The 19,343-nt window shown below is 37.8% G+C and overlaps 1 protein-coding gene across 1 annotated transcript in view; it reads right to left on the bottom strand.

The window, feature by feature from the left end:
* Positions 1-19,343, bottom strand: part of LOC136859653 (proton-coupled amino acid transporter-like protein pathetic) — a 72,089-nt gene that overhangs the window by 30,351 nt on the left and 22,395 nt on the right. Inside the window, exons 3-4 of the mRNA XM_067138709.2 lie at positions 4,196-4,280; positions 291-575 (exon numbers count right to left, since the gene is read on the bottom strand). Of these exons, the coding sequence (XP_066994810.2) occupies positions 291-575; positions 4,196-4,280 (370 nt within the window). The remainder of the gene's footprint in view (positions 1-290; positions 576-4,195; positions 4,281-19,343) is intronic.

Below are 19,343 nucleotides of genomic sequence, written 5' to 3'. Positions count from 1 at the left end.
GTGTGAAAATGGGAAACCACGGAAAACCATCTTCAGGGCTGCCGACAGTGGGGCTCGAACCCACTATCTTCCGATTACTGAATACTGGCCGCACTTAAGTTGGTGGGTTTGATCTAAGTGCGGTAGTGTATGAAAATGCTCTTAACACTCCAGCTTCATGTCGATATATTTAGCAGGACGTAAAACAATTCCTGTGGGACAATCTTCCAGCGCACCACGTCTTTGAAAGCCGCAAATAATAATCAAATTATGTCATAATTCATTGTAATAATATCTTAAGGTTCACTTACCACACCGATGCCTTCTAGAGCGAAGATGACAGTACTGAAGAACAGCGGTATTTGTATAGGAGAGGCTAGATTACTTCTCTCAGACAATGGCGGCATATCGGTGAAGATGTATGCTAAAGTAATACAGAAGCTGAGGATGATAAATACGTTGGAGAGAGCAGAGAAGGGGACAAGGTACTTGAGCTTCCTGATTAGACTCAGCATACACAACGGTACCATGAAGATCACCATGTACACACGAATGTCCCACTTGGTTTCATCTGGCGGGGTGTAGTAATCGCCGACCTGAAAACATTTTGCATATATTCAGTCTCAGTTGTGTCTCACATTGTTTGAGAAGTTCCATTAAGCTATTTTCACGGGAGAGGTTCGCCATTCGTCAGCTTAAATTTAGTAAAATTCGAATTCGTATGTCTCACAAGCACAAATAATATAAACAAAATGCTGCAGTTTTGACACATTTATTACATTAAATTTTAAAAAATCCACTTTGTTATTTTTTGCAGCTGACTGCAGTTCATCACAATCACATCTTTCGAAATTATTTACAGGCTTATATCAACAACGTGTTCTAAAATTTCTAAGACATTATTACAAAAACTTTTTCTTTATTGTTTGACCATCATATTATTCCTTTCTAATATTTGTATTACCAAACATTTAAAAAGGTTGAATCACGTGCGTCAAAGAAAGTAGCCTACAGTATGTTGTTCATACAAACCAAATACACTGCTATGCAATAGTTCATGCAAATATCTTAATATCTTAAATAGTTTTCGAATTATGATGAAAACCATGTACAAAACTGTGAATTACAGGAAATGGGCAACAAACATTTATGGTATAATGGTACCTAGCAAGTTACAAACATACATTTTATAGAAGTAGAGATAATTAAAATGGGTCCACCAAATTACTTTTATTTTAACGCCGCACCGTTACTGATAAATCTTATGGTAACGATGGGATTGGAAATGGCTAGGCGTGGGAAGGAAGCGGCCGTGGCAATTGCTTGGTGTGAAAATGGGAAAACACAAAAAATCATCTTCAGAGCTGCTTCTATTAGATTAATGAGGAAAGTAATTATATTCTATCGTAAAGTCCCACCCTTTACCCGTAAAGGTGTATCTTTCTCATGTTTTTGAACGACTGAGCAGTGCGTTTGGTCAGGTGCTTGCCTGTAATATCCTAGATGATGAAATGTAAGCGCTGTGCAATCAGTTGGTATCGAGACATTTGTGCCATCAGATTTACTAAAATAATTATGGCATTCTGACACTTAAAGAGCATTCTATGAAGGAACGCAGTCACTCAGTACGTGCTACCTCACAGCATACCTGGATATTTTTGACCTCATTCTTTCTAGAACTTAAGTAACTCAGAATTATAAACTCATACACATTTAATTCTCTAGATATGCTCATTTCAGACATTCTACTTCTACTTATCACCTTTGTGTGTATTGATATATCCATTCCTTTCTTTCGTGTTAATAATTTTTAAAGCGGAACCATGAAAGAAGTCATGCATGTAGGTGTTACTTTTATTTTTGTGCGTATTGCTCCCCATTTCAACAACTTTTCATTATACTAATAGTTGTACAACAAGTGTTGTGCCATCAGACTGTTATTTATCGTTGGTAGTTCCACCCATCACCATATATCTGCATTTACGGCTGTCGCCCAGGTGGAAGATTCCCTGCCAGTTCTTTATCTAGTCTGCTGTTAAATGATTTTCATCGTTGGTATTTTTCATTTTTGAAAGGCGATATTGACAGTATACCATTTCAAAGCATATATATTACGAGAGATAAGATATCTGATGGAACCAGAACCTACTCAAAATAACAAATAATTATGTCTATCAATTACATTTACAGATTACATGAAAAACTGTGACCAAGTCGCTAAGTTAATTCATATGATTTTGGGATAGAAATATTTTCCGGACGCCTAACAAACAGCATGAGTAGACATAGAAATTTTACTGATAAAATTGTTTTCTTATTCGTAGTTGGAAAATGCTTGTTATCTAAAACTGATACCATATACTACCACTGTATTTAGAGTTTTCATACAAGGGATGATGATCTCTCTGATTTAAACTTAAAAATAAGTATCACTGCCCCCACCTGAGAGAATCATCGTCTTAGTACATTTACTTAACGAATTTACTGGACATCTACAATATCTGAGAATAGACTCTTAAATAAAATAAACTTTTAATTCAATTTCATTGCTTGTCAGTTTGATTTTCAGTTAACGCTTATCACATATAGTATTTCTTTATTTTCTGTCTTAATCGTTTTACTATATTACCAGTCTAAACATGATCAACCACGATGTTTGAAAACCTCTGTACATGAAGCCGCAAGGCTAACTGACTGGCTCACTCAATGACATTAATCTTTACCCACTTCCAGATGAGCTAGAACCTTTAAATTCGGCTAGGTGATAACTATTATGCTGTAACCTAAGGAAAATTCCAAAAAGTACAATCTTTTAATTTTTACAACCCCTAAAAATGGCGGATGAAACTTAAAGGTACGCTAGAAAATTGACATTTAGCAAAATTATAGCTTTTAGCCTGTAACCAACGGAGAAATTCCAAAAGGTTCCAATGTTTAACGTTTGCCCTCCGAAAGATGAAATGTGGAGGCAATTTTCATGACGGTGCAGGCCATCGTTTAGAGGTATTTTGTGGCTAAACGATAATTCGTATCGCAAAACGGACATCACATTCCGTACCATTATGAAGGGGTCTACAACTTTGATCCTATTATTTTTAGTCGTACCTCGATCCCTTATGCCTTAGATAGAGCTGCATTTTCCAATTTTACGACAATTTTGTACATTTTCGATAATTCATTTTACTGTTTGGTACACTTATAAGAATGGCACGACCGTGGGTACTATGCAAGCCAAATTGCATAATTATAGCTGCCATGGAAATAACGAAAGGAATATGTGGACATTGTCTCAAATTGCAACCTATTCTAAATTTCTTAACCAATCTAAGGTGTACCCGATGTAGATACAATAAAACTTCAAAGAATCACAATTGTAGATGGTTTCATCCTCAATATGCCTGCCAAGTTTTAAGGCTGTAGCTGTCTATTATGTGGGAAAAATAATTTCTCAACTTGTGAAAAAAGTACAAAATGTGCCCCAGATCGAAACGTTTGTCTCTATTTATGGTATAAATCGCCGATATACGATAAAATGTCTTAGGACCAAACATGAAGACCACTAAAAGGGTCGTTTAGTGGTTCACTCCGTTTGTAAATATGACGTACCATTCCGCCACAGTAATTTTTCAAATGTCCGCTTCTAATGAAGAGCAACTAGGGGTTTGGGGACGGAGCCCCCACGAGAAGAAACGAGTATGTATATAAAATGCCACATCACCTCATGAACCACAGGAGCAATTTCAACCAAGCTTGGTACACTTACGATTTACTATCTGGAGAATGTGGTGGTAAGCCACCCCTAGCATCACTATGGGTGGGGGTGGGGGTGAAGGGCGGCGGCGTAGAAAAGTAATAGAAAATAATGGTCGAAACCATAGAAATTTGAAATAGAATTCACTGCTATTCTAACTGGTGGAGGGTGTAAGAGAATAATATACCATTTCCATATACCTTTAGAATACTCTGCAGTATTCGGGAGATAGTAGGTTCGAACCCCACTGTCGGCAGCCCTGAAAATGGTTTTCCGTGGTTTCCCATTTTCACACCAGGCAAATGCTGGGGCTGTACCTTAATTAAGGCCACGGCCGCTTCCTTCCCACTCCTAGCCCTTCCCTGCCCCATCGTCGCCATAAGACCTATCTGTGTCGGTGCGACGTAAAGCAACTACCAAAAAAAAAAATTTTAAAAAAGGAATACTCTGCAACACACAGCTTACCTGTTTTACTGAGCTGGCGATAAACACAACATAAACCACAGACGTACAATAGTAAGTTGCCACGATGCAGCTGTTGAGGAACAACCTATAGAAGAAAATGTGCAGTTATAAATATGCCTCAAAACAATTATAAGATATAAATTACGTTCAGAGTAAAATTGTGTATTTCTCAAAGATATCGCAAAACACAGTTTTGAAGGTTTCCAACGTCCCTGCTGCTGGGACAAGATATGTATTACCGATACCAGAACACATAGCCTCACTATTGTCTATTAGAAATAAATAACTTCTCTTTCGGGACATGTGTTAAAACTCTTAGACGTTGAACCGTCCAGTGACCCCTTATTCTCAAAGAAAAATGGCAATCGGCATGCTTCATGAACTGGAAGCGTGTTCTGACGGAGAGTTTATGATAGAGTCGTTTTGTGGGTTATATCAGACCGGATACTTATCACACTGCTGTGTATAAAGTGAAACCTTTTGTACTTCCCTGCGTTGTCACTCTCCGAAGTATTTAACACTGTATAAATGGCATTAACGATCAAGTAGCTGAACGGTTTGGGTCACGTAGCTATCAGCTTGCATTGGGGAGATAGTGGGTTTGAACCCCACTGTTGGCAGCCTTGAAGATGGTTTTCAGTGATTTACCATTTTCTGAGGCTTGCGTAAAATTTTTCTGAGCGTGTTCGGCAAAAATTATGTTAAGCTGGATGTTACCCTACTAATAAATAGTCCCAGTGAGAATTTCGTAGCTGTCTGAGCACAAGCAATGCCATGGCTCAGATGCTCAGTCCTATTCCATAGCAACTGGTATCCCGACTGAGGACCAATTACTAGGCCACTCAGCCTTCACGACGTAGTATGTGACTACAGTAACTCACACCACGAATCATCCAATAATAATACCACACCGAGCTCGATAGTTGTAGTCGCTTAAGTGCGGCAAGTATCCAGTATTCGGGAGATAGTGGGTTCGAATCACGCTGTCGACAGCCCTGGAGATAGTTTTCCGTGGTTTCCCATTTTCACACCAGGCAAATGCTGGGGGCGTACCTTAATTAAGGGCACGGCCGCTTCCTTCCCACTCCTAGCCCCTTCTTCTCCCATCGTCCTCTCTGTGTCGGAGCGACGTAAAGCAACTTGTAAATAATAATAATAATAATAATAATAATAATAATAATAATAATAATAATAATAATAATAATAATATAACAATAATAATAATAATACAGAGGCGGACCTCGAAGCCAAATTTACTCGGTATATTGGAGGAACCCTAGACTAGACTGAGTTTACATGGTTTCGTTAACTTGCATCATACTCGTATTCCCCTTCGACCTGATATGAGAGGAAACATTTAGGAAGGCAGCTCAATTCCCTAAAGAGCTGCTCCGAACCTCCCTGCTATGCCTCCAGGCAAAAAATATTAGCGCTGTGGAAAGATGGTGGCCCTACTGTTGATTGAATCGGATACACAGCCGTCTAGATCCGGATCGAGACGGCGGTGATCGGATAATATGATTACAGCGTTCCTCTGGTGACCTCCGGTACTACCGACGGGAGCAAAGCAGTTATGGAGCTTCAGAGATTAAGCACAGGGCCGCCTCCTGTTTGCAGTACTAGTTCCGGCTGTACGGACGTATTGGGTTGTAATTTCAAACTTATTCACATAGTGTAGGCAGTCCTAGGCACCCTATAAAAAGCGTTGCCTACATACACAGAAATGTATCTATATCACTGATATTCCATACAATACCCCGTAACGAAGAACGTACAGTGATTCAGAAGAATGAATGCATTAAAATATTTTATCAAAAAATTGTCATCGACATATATAATTCACATCTCATTTAGATGCAAGCCCTATGAATACTCACAACAAACATACCTTCATAGGTTCAGTTGTTTCTCAGAAAAGTGTACCGGTAGGCCCTAGCTGTGAAGAATTTATACAATACCCTGCGTTCAATATTATTATTATTATTATTATTATTATTATTATTATTATTATTATTATTATTATTATCATTATACTATTTGGAACTTCCGTGGCTTAGGCGGCAGCGCGCCGGTCTCTCGCCGCTGGGTTCTATGGTTCAAACCCCGGTCACCCGATGTGAGATTCGCTGTAAAAAATGACACAGTGAAAGTGCACATTCGCTCCGTTAAGAGCACTAGAAACTTTCGGCCGTTCGTAAGAGAATGTATGTATACGAAGGCTGTTTCTTTTCTCCAAGTTCCGATAGGCCATAAATAATGGAAATATTGAGATAACAAGATGATTTTATTACCAAAAGATTTGTACATTCGTACTTATTTTTTTACATAGTCACCATGAAGGTTGACCAGCTTTCCTATAACCTCTGCAAAGAAGTCGGCCGCCAGTGAACTCAAGTAGGTCTTTACAGCGTCTTCAAGCTCTTCGTTGGTAGCGAAGCGTTGTCCACCTAACCACGCCTTCATTTCTCGAAAGAGGTGATAGTCACTTGGTGCTAGGTCAGGACTGTAAGGTGGGTGGTCAAAGATTTCCCACTTGAACTTTTGGGGAAGTTCATTTGTCACATTGGCATCATGCGGTTGTGCATTGTCATGGATCAGAATCACGCCAGATGAGAGCATGTCTCTTCGTTTGTTTTGTATCGCTCTCCGCGGGCGACGTAGGGTCTCACAGTATACCTCCTTTGTTATTGTTGTTCCCTGTCCCATGAAATCTACAAGATCACCTTTTTCGTCCCAAAACACCGTAGTCATTGTATGCCTCGTGGTCAAACTCTGCTTGAAATTTTTTGGTTTGCTGGGGGAGTGCGTGTGCATCCATTTGTTTGACTGGTCTCTGGATTGTCATACAGGACCCAAGTCTCATCTCCAGTAACAATAATCTTTAAGAAACTGTTTCCGTCCTTGTGATACCGTGTGAGAATCGTTAGGGCTGACGACATTCGCTTAATTTTGCGGCTCTCGCTCAACATTTTTGGGATCCAACGGGCACACAGTTTTCGGTATATACGTCGCGCCGACACAGATAGGTTTTATGGCGACGATGGGATAGGAAAAGCCTAGGAGTGGGAAAGAAGAGGCCGTCGCCTTGATTAAGGTACAGCCCCAGCATTTGCTTGGTGTGAAAATGGGAAACCACGGAAAACCATCTTCAGGGTTGCCGACAGTGGGGTTCGAACCCACTATCTCTCGGATGGAAGCTCACAGCTGCGCATGCCTAACCGCACGGCCAACTCGCCCGGTAGGACACCGATATAAGTTAAATACGTTGATATTCAGATTGCAGTACCGATACACTACAAAATCTTACATTAAAGTACAGAACATAGCTGCAGTCGCTTCAAGTGCAGCCAGTATCCAGTATTCGGGAGATAGTAGGGTCGAACCCCACTGTCGGCAGCCCTGAAGATGGTTTTCTGTGGTTTCCCATTTTCACACCAGGCAAATGCTGGGGCTGTACCTTAACTAAGGCCACGGCCGCTTCCTTCCCACTCCTAGCCCTTCCCTGTCCCATCGTCGCCATAAGACCTATCTGTGTCGGTGCGACCTAAAGCAACTAGCCAAAAAAAAAAGTACAGAGCAAGAACAATGTGATCAAGGTCAACTGTTTTACAGCGAATGGTACGTTATGTTCAGTTTAAATCTAAAATCCAACTTTCGAGGCTTAGAAAAAAATTAACAGATCTGTTAGTTCCACAATTATGTTACTGAATATTATTATTTTACTTTTCATGGAATCGGTTTCAGCTGACGTACGCTCACCCAGCAAAAGGTCGCGCGGTTTGGGTCACGTAGGTATCAGCTTGGAATTTGTAATACCGTAAAATAATTAAATTATTAACTTAACGGAAGGGCGTAGTTTCACGCAAGAATAGCGATACGTTATAAATTACCTATAAAAATGCGCGTTCATTTTTCCCATACCAAGTTCAAACTACGCGCTTGTCATTCAATCGGAAGTTCTCTAGAGCCACCGATTGAAAGCACCCAGAGCCTGCGCTCCGTAAACAACCGCTTCCTTAACAGCTCTAAAAAATATCCTTTCTACAGTAGCCTACGGCCACACAGCTTCCTAGACGAGTGAAGGGGTGAGGGAAAACAACACGATTGCCAACTTGTCAGGTCGAAAAAGAATCATGGGTTGCTTATCTCCCCCTTACAACATCAGAGCCATCTAGTTGAACAGAGGAGAATTCGGGCTACAGTTAGTTCGGGGAGTATCCGTATGATGTCAGCACTGCGGTACATCACAACCAACGAGGGTCCACCAGCGATGTGACAGATCACGAGGAATTCATGTTACACAAACAAGACAGTGATATACATTCTCGGCATCGTTTTGTATCCCTTTGTGCTATACCATCTGTGTCGTCGCGAAGAGGCTACAGCAGATGAAGTTCCACCAGGCTCGAGATTCGAGCGTGTAAATATTGGTTTTAATTCAATTCTTCTTCGGCTCCATGGCTAAATGGTTAGCTTGCTGGCCTTTGGTCACAGGGGTCCCGGGTTCGATTTCAGACAGGTTCGGTAATTTTAACCAGCATTGGTTAATTTCGGTGATAAGGGAGGCTGGGTGTCATCTTCATCATAATTTCATGCTCATCACGACGCGCAGGTCGCCTATGGGAGTCAAATAAAAAGACCTGCACCTGGCGAGCCGAACATGTCCTCGGACACTCCCGGCACAAAAGGGCACAGTTCAATCCTTGATGATGCTTTTGTTTAAAGGGGTATAACATGTAGATCATCGGCCCTTTCAATTCTTAAACTTAGAGATATAAGTTTGATTTCAGGCAATGTAATCACGCGCATGGCTCTTGATTTGGAAGTGTGAATTCGCAACAACGAGACCTCTAGTTGGGCCTGGTATCGCTTCTACTTACCTGTGAGAGTCTCCACTGTTTCACTTCACTCCAACATTCCTCAGTCAACCCTTGTTCTTTTCCGATCCTTACGATACGCCTTTTTTTTACCCTTTCCTTTCTTTCGCAGATAACTTTATTTTTCGAAGTGATGGACCTCTTCTATTTTCTCTCTGACTAGCGTTTATAGTGGGTAGTTACCCAGTTGTTCTTTATCTTGAAACAGTAGTCACCACTATCACCACCACCAATTTACTAAGTAGATGCAGACCATCCTTCAACTGTAATAGTTATCCTGTCATAAGATGAATATATTAGATAATGCGTTCGGTTTATCAAAACGGATTATTTAGGAGGTAAACAGTTTTGTATTTTATAGAATGAGTTACTTAACACAAAAAGCGCTGTGTGTTTATAGAGAACCCTGTCCTTTATAGATTGACTAGCAAGATACCCATGATTCGCTACAGCTTTAAACTGAAAATTATTATTCAAAATTTTACATTTTGGAGAGTCCACTATCAGCTAAGACTGTAAATACGCCCTCAGTTCGTACGTCAAACGTTTTTGGGGGCATCATTATTTATTTTCTGATCTAACACTCATTTGAACACCATACGGAAGAATTCAAAAGCCTATCTTCTTTAAAATCTGGTGTGTAAAAGCGACCAAGCTGTGAAATTTTGATTTTGTACGTCGAATAGTAATGGAGGAATGAATACTTCCTAAAGGGTGAATGATTTTAAATATTTATTCTAGAGTATAGAAGACTAACCTTCATAAAAAGTAAGTTAGTGCCTCAAAGGCTTTAGGAAGAATAGATATTGTGTTTCTGAGGGTCAACCACCGTCTAAACACCTTAGGGGAGAAAATTTTGAAGTATGCTATATTTTACACCTAGGACATAAAAGAACGCCCTTCTAGTAACATAACACCTTTGTATGTCAAACAATTTTGGAGGGATGAATCATTTCTTTTACGAAGCTAACCTCATTTAACACTTTAGGGTCGGAACGTTAAAAAATATTTCCTAACTCATACCTAGGATTTGGAATTGGAATTTTGTCTTCGTACGTTAAACCGTTTCGGAGGAAGGAATGAATATATTTGTTTTTGGATCTTAACCATCATTTAACTCTCTGGGCGGTTAAATTTGTTTCAAACCTTCTGTTATTTAACGCCTAGGATATCATTTGAGATTTTAACTTCATAATTCAAACGATTTCATATAAATGCATATTTTTGTCATCTTTAATCACCCCCAGACAAAACTTCCTTATCGGTGTGTTGCTTTAAGTCCACTTCTTATTTGTATCCTCATACAAATAATTTACTTCGTTTTACACTCCCCATAAGTTGATTCCGACCCCCCCCCTCCCCACCGCCAAAAATATGTGTGACTTAATTTTTAAAGGAGATTCCAAATACCAATTTTCTCGTCCGTAACATCCTTCATGTTCGAGATATAAGTACCCTAAAACAAAGAATTCAACTCGTTTTTCAATTAATTTATCTCCCCTTCTCCTTTAAGAATACGTGTTTTTTTAAAGAGGAGATTCCAAATACAAATTTTCAGGTCTGTGTCATCTTCAGTAATTGAGATATACTGTAAGTATCCTCATAAGAAGAATTCATCCCCTTTTACAGCCATTTTTACAACCCTCACCCCTTAAGTGTTTTTTCCGAAACAAAAATACGTGTTACTATATGTTTAAAAGATTGAAAATACTTTTTCATGTATGTAATAGGTGGTAAGTTTTTGATATAGGGCCTACTGTCGATATGCTCATTCTAAAAATTCGCCCACTTTAACACTTCCCCGTAAGTGGATTTTCAGGAAACAAATTATGCGTGTACCTTTAATTTTACAGCAGGTCCAAATACCAATTTTCACATCTGTAACACATTCAGTATTTGATATATAAGTATCCTCATAAAAAATAATTCAACACTTTCTTCAGTTCTTTTCATCCACCCCACTCCCTTAAGTAGATTTTCCGAAAACAAAAGCATACGTGTTTATTTTTAAAGAAGATTCCAAATACAAATTTTCATGTCTGTAACATCTTCAGTTTTGGGACATAAGTAAGCTCATAAAAAGAGCTCAACTCATTTTTCAGACTTTTTATATCCCCCTTAAGTGAATTTTCCGAAAACAAAAGTACGTGTTTCTTTATTTTTAAAGGAGATTCGAAATACCAATTTTCACGCCTGTAATACCTTGAGTTTTGGATATACCAGTATCCTAATAAAAATTACTCTACCCCTTTTTCAGACATTTAAGTGACTTTTTTCTCGAAAACAAACAATACGTGTTTCTTTATTTTTAAAGGAGATTCCAAATACCAATTTTCAAGTCTGGAATATCTTCAGTTTTGGAGATACCAGCATCCTAATAAAATAATTCAACCCTTTTTCAGTAATTTTACCTCCCCCTTAAGTGTTTTGCCGAAAACAAAAAACTTTATTTTTAAAAGAGATTAAAAATACCAATTTTAATGTCTGTAACATATTACGTTTTTGAGATATAATACAGATTGCTCATTTAAAAATTCACCCATTTTAACACTTCCCCTTAAGTGGATTTTCAGAAAACACATTATACGTGTTCCTTTACTTTTACAGGAGATTCCAAATACGAGTTTTAACGTCTGTAACATGTAAAAATTTTTAGATATATTTTAGATATACTCATTAAAAAATTTTACCCCCATTGTGACTCTTGTTTACCCCCTCTCAGGAATATTTTTTAAATACGTATTTCCTATTTCATATACCAATTTTCAAGACTGTAATAGCTTCAGTTTTTGAGATATATGTATCCTCATAAAAGGTACTCAACCAAGTTTTCATCTTTTTTCACACCCCTTAAGAGGATTTTCCGAAAACAAAGGAATACGTGTTTCCTTATTTTTAAATATTTTAAATACCAATTTTCACGCTTTTAAACTGTCAAGTTTTTGAGATACAGATACACTCATTTTAAAATTCACCCCACTTTTCACCCGCATAGCAACGGAATATCGGAAAATCCTCTCTTAGTGAGCACCTACATTCTAATATAAATGTATCCTCAAAATTTCATTTCTTTATAATCAGTAGTTTTGGGTCGGCGGTGATGAATCAGTCAGTCAGTCAGTCAGTCAGTCAGTCAGTCAGGACATGTTATTTTATATATATATATAGATTGGTGAATTCTTTGCAGGATACCTTCAACTTGGCTGACTAGAGATAACGCACAGCAGATTAGGTAATACCTAGTGAGACAACGGGTGCCATAAATCACCTGTAAGTGATAATCGTTGTTCTGACCCTGAACTCAATTTTTAACTAGGAAATGGACTTCCTAATGTCAATATTATATTTGAGAACTGCGTAACTTCTTCCAGACAACGAAATACAGTGGAATCTCGATATCTCGAATCACCTAGGGAGCTAAATTTTATTTCGAGTTAACGACATTACGAGATATAGAGAATACCGTTTCTGAGCATGTATAGCATAGCCTATAATTGAATCATATGTCTCTTTTTTTTTTTTTTTGCTAGTTGCTTTACGTTGCACCGATACAGATAGGTCTTATGGCGTCGATGGGACAGGAAAGAGCTAGGAGTGGGAGGGAAGCGGCCGTGGCCTTATTTAAGGTACAGCCTGATGTGAAAATGGGAAACCACGGAAAACCATTTTCAGGGCTGCCGACAGTGGGGTTCGAACCTACTATCTCCCGAATACTGGACACTGGCCGTACTTAAGCGACTGCAGCTATCGAGTTCGGTGAATCATATGTCTCTATGGGCTTATAATGAATACAGTATTTCCAACAATATTTAAAAATATAGAAACAAACTCGTATTTTATGGCATCACTTTAATTAATTATAACCATTATTATAGTACGTTTTTAGAAGACAATAGGCTGATGTTCACTAATAACTCCTCGGATTAAATTCCTCTCAGAATTCTCCGAACAGCCCAACTACGGTGACCAATTAAATGGGGATCTGTGGCTTTCAATTTGGGAACGTGGATTAGCAACCATGGTTCCCGTAGCTGAGTCTGCAATTGTTTCCACTTGTGTCAGGTTCCTCGCTTTCATCATTCCTAGCCAACTACCCTTGGTCGACTCTTGTTCTCTTTCAATCCCGACGTTACTAGTGTTGCGAAGCCTAGGAAGTCTTCCATTTTCACTTCCTTCGCCAAACTTCCCTTTCTTTTACCGACGCCTTCGTTCTTCCAGGGTCGAGCATCTTCCACATTCCTTCTGATAAGTGTTAATAGATGCTGGTTAATAATAATAATAATAATAATAATAATAATAATAATAATAATAATAATGTAGTATGACCTCCGGAGAGACGTGATGAAGGTTTTTGGAGATAACGCCCTATAGGTGACGTGCACATTTGTGAAGATGAATTCTAATGCTGAAGACGTCACAAAAACCAACCCCCGAAACCGAAGAAATAACCAATGAATGTTAAAATCCCCGACTTGGCCGGGAATCAAACACAGAACTCTTGGGATCAAAGACCAGCGTGATAATCATTTAAGCATGATGGCGAACAAAACTTCTGTCTTCGATCCGAGATGGTAGAGCTCTTTTCAAACTCAGCCCCAATGGAAGTGAGCTACAGGTGTCATTTTAACCTCACACCAGTCCTTCTTAAATATCTGGCAGTACCGAAGCTCTAATGACGGCAGTTAGTAGCACTAACAGTTAAGCTACAAATGCGAACGTTGCACAGTTGAACTTCCCCATAAAGCAATACCCACAACCATTATCAAATATAAACGCTACATTTTAGCTATGAGGTAGATTTAATGAAATAAAAAAAAGATGAAACATTTTTAGAGTAGCACCATGTAAACGGGTTAAATGGAAAGTTAAATTCACAGCGGTCAAAAGAAATGGGTGTGTTATTTGTTTAAAAATGGAGGAAATCAATTTGTTTGCATTGACATTATAAAAGACGTTAAAATCTAATAGCGGATCGATAACATGAATGTATTTCTGTATGTTTATTAAGCACGATACCATTCGTGTGTCATATTTGATAGTTCGTTCCTCTTTATATTTTTTCCACGAATTTCATTAATTTACAACTTGCACCTACTAACGTTTTAACATTGCATTAAAAGCCATTTGTCTATAATTTTCAAAATATTTTTAATTTGCAAAGTTACCTATAGCCAAAATATATTTAATTTACTACTATTAAAGGGTATAATTTTTGCATTTGGGTAATGTTGGTGAAATAGAGGGCCAATTCACATACTTTGACTCATGAATACTAACATTTTAACTTCATTCTTCAAGTCCGCCTGTCACTAATTATCTTCTCAAAAATGAGTAGGTAAGGACATTTTTTTTTCCAAAAGTACCAAATGTTGTAAGCGATAATCTGTTCATACTAGTTTTGAGATTTTTGGAGGTAAATATATTCACTCATAGGCACTTTATAAATGGGAAAATATACTTTCTGTTCGTACAGAAGAATATTCTGGAAGAAAAGTTTAATGTTTATTCAATCGTGTACACAAATTTATAAATATTATTGTACGGAGGTACAGCCATGCCGTGCATTTAAATTAAGCACATTTGACAAGGCCATCTAGAACTGGGTCGTCAAACTGTTTGATACAAGAAGTTTGCGCAATTTGCCATAGATGACTCTACTATCAACTTATGTTGCGCCCTCTGGGATGAAGATGAACTATTAATTTTCAAAGTAATTTTGTATGTCAAGGTTTTCTAAACTGAATTATTTATAGTTTGTTTTTGATGTTAAAAAGTTATCAACACTTCTATCTCTTCCCGCCAACTAAATATGTTGGCCAAGTAGAAAATGTGTATACTTATTTAAGTAACCAATAACGGTTTTTGATATTTATTTGATTGTCTAATGAAAATTGTGGGCGTGTCAGGGTTTCTGCATAGAGATATCTAGAACCTTCCTCTACCTTATAAAAGCTGTGACATTTCGGGTCATGTTGTCTTTGTGATTGCTCCAGTCTAGAGTGTGTTCGTAATGGAGGCAGGGGCAAAGGGCTCCCTCGTCCATCTTCGGGAGGTGCATCAGCTCAAGATAATGGCAGTTTCTGCTGAACTATGTGATAATCTCTGAAAGCTAGCTCGAGGGGAAGGTTTCAAATTTCTTCCGCAATTTAACTTCTATTTCTTATTCGAAATGAAGAAATAAATAGTGAAGAACCCTCTTGTATTCCCTCTCGACTTGATACTGAGGTGACTATGAATTTATAACCTTTAAATGTATCTTTTTAATTTTGTAAACTTTTTCTCTATATAGTCACCTCCGTAGTATAGGCTTAGCCTCTATAACGTCGGGCCATAAGCCCACATAGGGTTTTAGAATTTTTCATGCGAATTTCAAGGAGTGCAAGAGTTCGCCTCCTAACCTTTTGATTTTTCGGCCATTAACATTAACCTTGTGTTTTTACCAAAAGCCATGTAGAATGTTCATTTGTTACCCCTGTTACAATCAATTTCATTCATTCCATTTTAAGGCAAGTACACTGTTGAGTCGATAATACAGTGAATGCTGTTTGTTTTGTTAAATGCAGGTTGTACCTTTGATAGGCCTGGAACTTGTAATTTTCGAGAATCGTCTCCTAGGAAGTGTAAATTTGCAGAGCAAAGAAGCTCTTCCACAGATATAAAAATTGGGAGATCCTTCTCCTTGACTGTTGGTTGAAAGGAGCAATAGTGTTCATGTAAAATTTGTAATTAGGGAGCTTCAAGCTCAGGTTGTTAATTGGTTATTACCTGATTATTCTGACCTGCGTCTCGAGCTAGACGTTGTACCTGAATGTTGTTATTTAAGGTTAAAAAAGGATAAGAAATATATCTCAAATTTTAAAGTTTTAAATTAATCTTTCGACTGTTGTATATCCGCCCATTTATACCCGCACCTTCTTTCACCTATCTGCTGCACAAACACACGGTAACAATTATTATCCAGCAAATTTAACTATTCAGTAAGTCTACTTACATATATGTCTGTTGTTGCGTAATATCAGTTTAAAATCAATTCATCCTCACACTCCAATATACTAAAAGGAATTTCACGCACATAAATACTTTATTATTATTATTATTATTATTATTATTATTATTATTATTATTATTATTATTATTATTATTGTTTTTATTATTATTATTATTATTATTATTATTATTATTATTATTATTATTATTATTATTATTATTATTATTATTATTATTATTATTATTATTATTATTATTATAGCAATCTATATAGTTTATAACACTTTTCCGTAAAAATTGTTGGTGTTTTTAATGTTAGAATAAAAACCTCACATGATCATGGTCAAACTATAGTGCCCAACTATTATAAATTAACAGCCTAACTGGCAGTCAGAACGGTACGATGGTGAGACTTGTGGTGTGCGTATAAGTTTTGAGACTAATAAATTTCACTGCATTTCTCCACTTGATTACTGAAAAGTATGGCTCTTTACGTGGAGAAAACAAAAGTAACTCAAATATGTATACCAGGAAAAATGTGCCCTACATCTGTTTGGTTTTCTTCGGGCTACAGGTTCCCTTTGCGAGCATTGATTTTCCTGCTTCTGTGTCAGGGATTGGCCTTTTGTTAATTGGCTAACACAAGTAAGGTTTTTGCAAAATTCAGTTATTCTAAGGAAAATTCAAAATGATGGAATTGTTTAGTGACCACCACGAACTGATTAAAAATAATTCATTTATAAGCATGAATGGGCGACAACCGTTCTGGATGAAATCTAGTAGGACAATTGAAAATTAGAGACTAAGAACTGAATATTTTAAAAAACGAATTTGCTATTTTAATTCTTTGCTATAAATGATCGAAGATTCTTTTAAGAATGTTAATTTCAGACTCTTAATTGTATCTGGAAGTCCGGCTCCCAGGATGAATTATCAGCGCATTGGCGTTAGGCCCCGGGTTCATTTCAAGGATTAACCGCGTTCGGTTAATTCTTCTAGCTCGGAGGCCGAGTGTTTGTGGTCATCCTAGTACACCTTCTCCTACACACAACATATCATACTACTGACCACCACAGAAACATGCAACAGTAAATAAATATCCCCCACACAGGGTTGACTTCACGAAGGGCATCTGCCATCCGTAAAACAGGGTTTAATGCACATTCGTGTCGATCTCATATAACTGGGAAAAGGCCAGAAAAGTAAACGAATCTCTAAACTATCTATATCTGAAACATGATCATCATGAAAATATAATAAATGTATAAAAAAGTGAATACTATCGTAAGTTTCTAGGCATATAACCATTCATATATAGGTATTTCAACACTTACAATACTTAGACAATATACTTTATGTTTACCGTTTCCTGTATTCATACGACGCTAATAAAAGGCCCAAGAAAAATATTTTAGGCAAGAATGACTTGTACCGGAGTGCAGATAATTGAATGATAGTGCAAAATATATTAAAAACATTAAAAAGAAGCAAATCTCCCCAAAATTAACATTACCACTTATATTTCAGTAAATGTCGTAAGTATATTCACAGAGATAGCGTAGTTTTATGGGTTAAATTCAACTGTTTTATTTCCCAGTGTCTTGGTTTCATAATACTTTTAATTTAATAGGTTGACCGGGCGAGTTGGCCGTGCACGTAGAGGCGCGCGGCTGTGAGCTTGCATCCGGGAGATAGTAGGTTCGAATCCCACTATCGGCAGCCCTGAAGATGGTTTTCCGTGGTTTCCCATTTTCACACCAGGCAAATGCTGGGGCTGTACCTTAATTAAGGCCACGGCCGCTTCCTTCCAACTCCTAGGCCTTTCCTATCCCATCGTCGCCATAAGACCTATCTGTGTCGGTGCGACGTAAAGCCCCTAGCAAAAAAAAAAAAAAATTTAATAGGTTGAATTTTCGATAACCCGTATGTGCTGTTTAAATTTGTCAAGTCATGTTTTATTTCGGGTGGAGGGGTTGGAGCCCCTTTACCCTCCTCCTCTGAGTACAGCCTTGCACATCTGCATGCATATTTTAGCCAAAATTCGTCGGTACGTCATACATTTACGAGAAAATCCCGATTTAAAAGTATTAAGATGCTAAAATGTGTATCACTTAATAAAAAATTTAAAAAACGTGAAAGAACGCTCTTTGAGTTCGTAATTTTCTGAACTTGACATTGAGTATAGTTGAACTTTTCGAATGATTGTTAAGATACTGTATTTTAAATAGGGTGTAAATCTATCAAATTATACGAGTTGTATATACAGTTAAATATCGAGATTTTGAGAGTGTGTAAGCTTAAGTTAGTAAACCTGATAGTAACCAGACTTCCAAAAACTTATTCTCATAGAGTTCCTTGTTTGGCATTGGTTCATTATTCATGACACTTTCTGAGGTATCAAGTTAAGGATACAACATTTAAAACAAACCTATTCACCGAGCTCGATAGCTGCAGTCGCTTAAGTGCGGCCAGTATCCAGTATTCGGGAGACAGTCGGCAGCCCTGAAAAAGGTTTTCCGTGGTTTCCCATTTTCACACCAGGCAAATGCTGGGGCTGTTCCTTAATTAAGGCCACGGCCGCTTCCTTCCCACTCCTAGTCCTTTCCTGTCCCATCGTCGCCATAAAACCTATCTGTGTCGGTGCGATGTAAAGCAAAAAAAAAAAAAAAAAACTATTCAGTAAATGGCAGCACCAATAGTTAAAAAATATAGGTGTCCTATATTCTTGAGGAGACAGTAGTGCTTTAGAGGTTCAGTTGGTTAGATATTCTTCTGTTCACAAGATATCGGGATCGATTCCGCCTGAGGTCGGTGACATTTGAGGGTTTTATGTTGTTGGCTCCCGGCACATTAAAGAATTCCTACTGGACATAATTCTGTCACCTTGACATTTCTTAACATCCAGGGCAATTGAAGGGACATAACTAATAGTATTATTACTATAAAAGATCAGCAAACCTTTCCAAACATGAAAATTACGGCCTTAAGTCCTTGAAAACTTATTGTTATGAATAAAACACTGACTGCTTTATTGAACTAATTTAATCGCGGATGACTCAATTAGTATTCACAGAATTATGTGTGACAATGCATGACAATACTTCACTAATTATTGGCTATTTACAAAATGCATTTGTTCTCACAACGGGTCTTCAGTTGACAGTATCCGGAACAGCCTCTTTGAGGCAAACCTGCTTTTATATATCTGGTGATGACATATCTTCGGGATATGGGCAGAATACGAGTGTTCTAGTTCCGCCTTTCAGAAAATTCATATATACTCC

This window comes from Anabrus simplex, chromosome 1, assembly GCF_040414725.1.
Source record: "Anabrus simplex isolate iqAnaSimp1 chromosome 1, ASM4041472v1, whole genome shotgun sequence".
NCBI lineage: Eukaryota > Metazoa > Arthropoda > Insecta > Orthoptera > Tettigoniidae > Anabrus > Anabrus simplex.
This window is presented reverse-complemented; position numbering and strand designations above follow the sequence as displayed.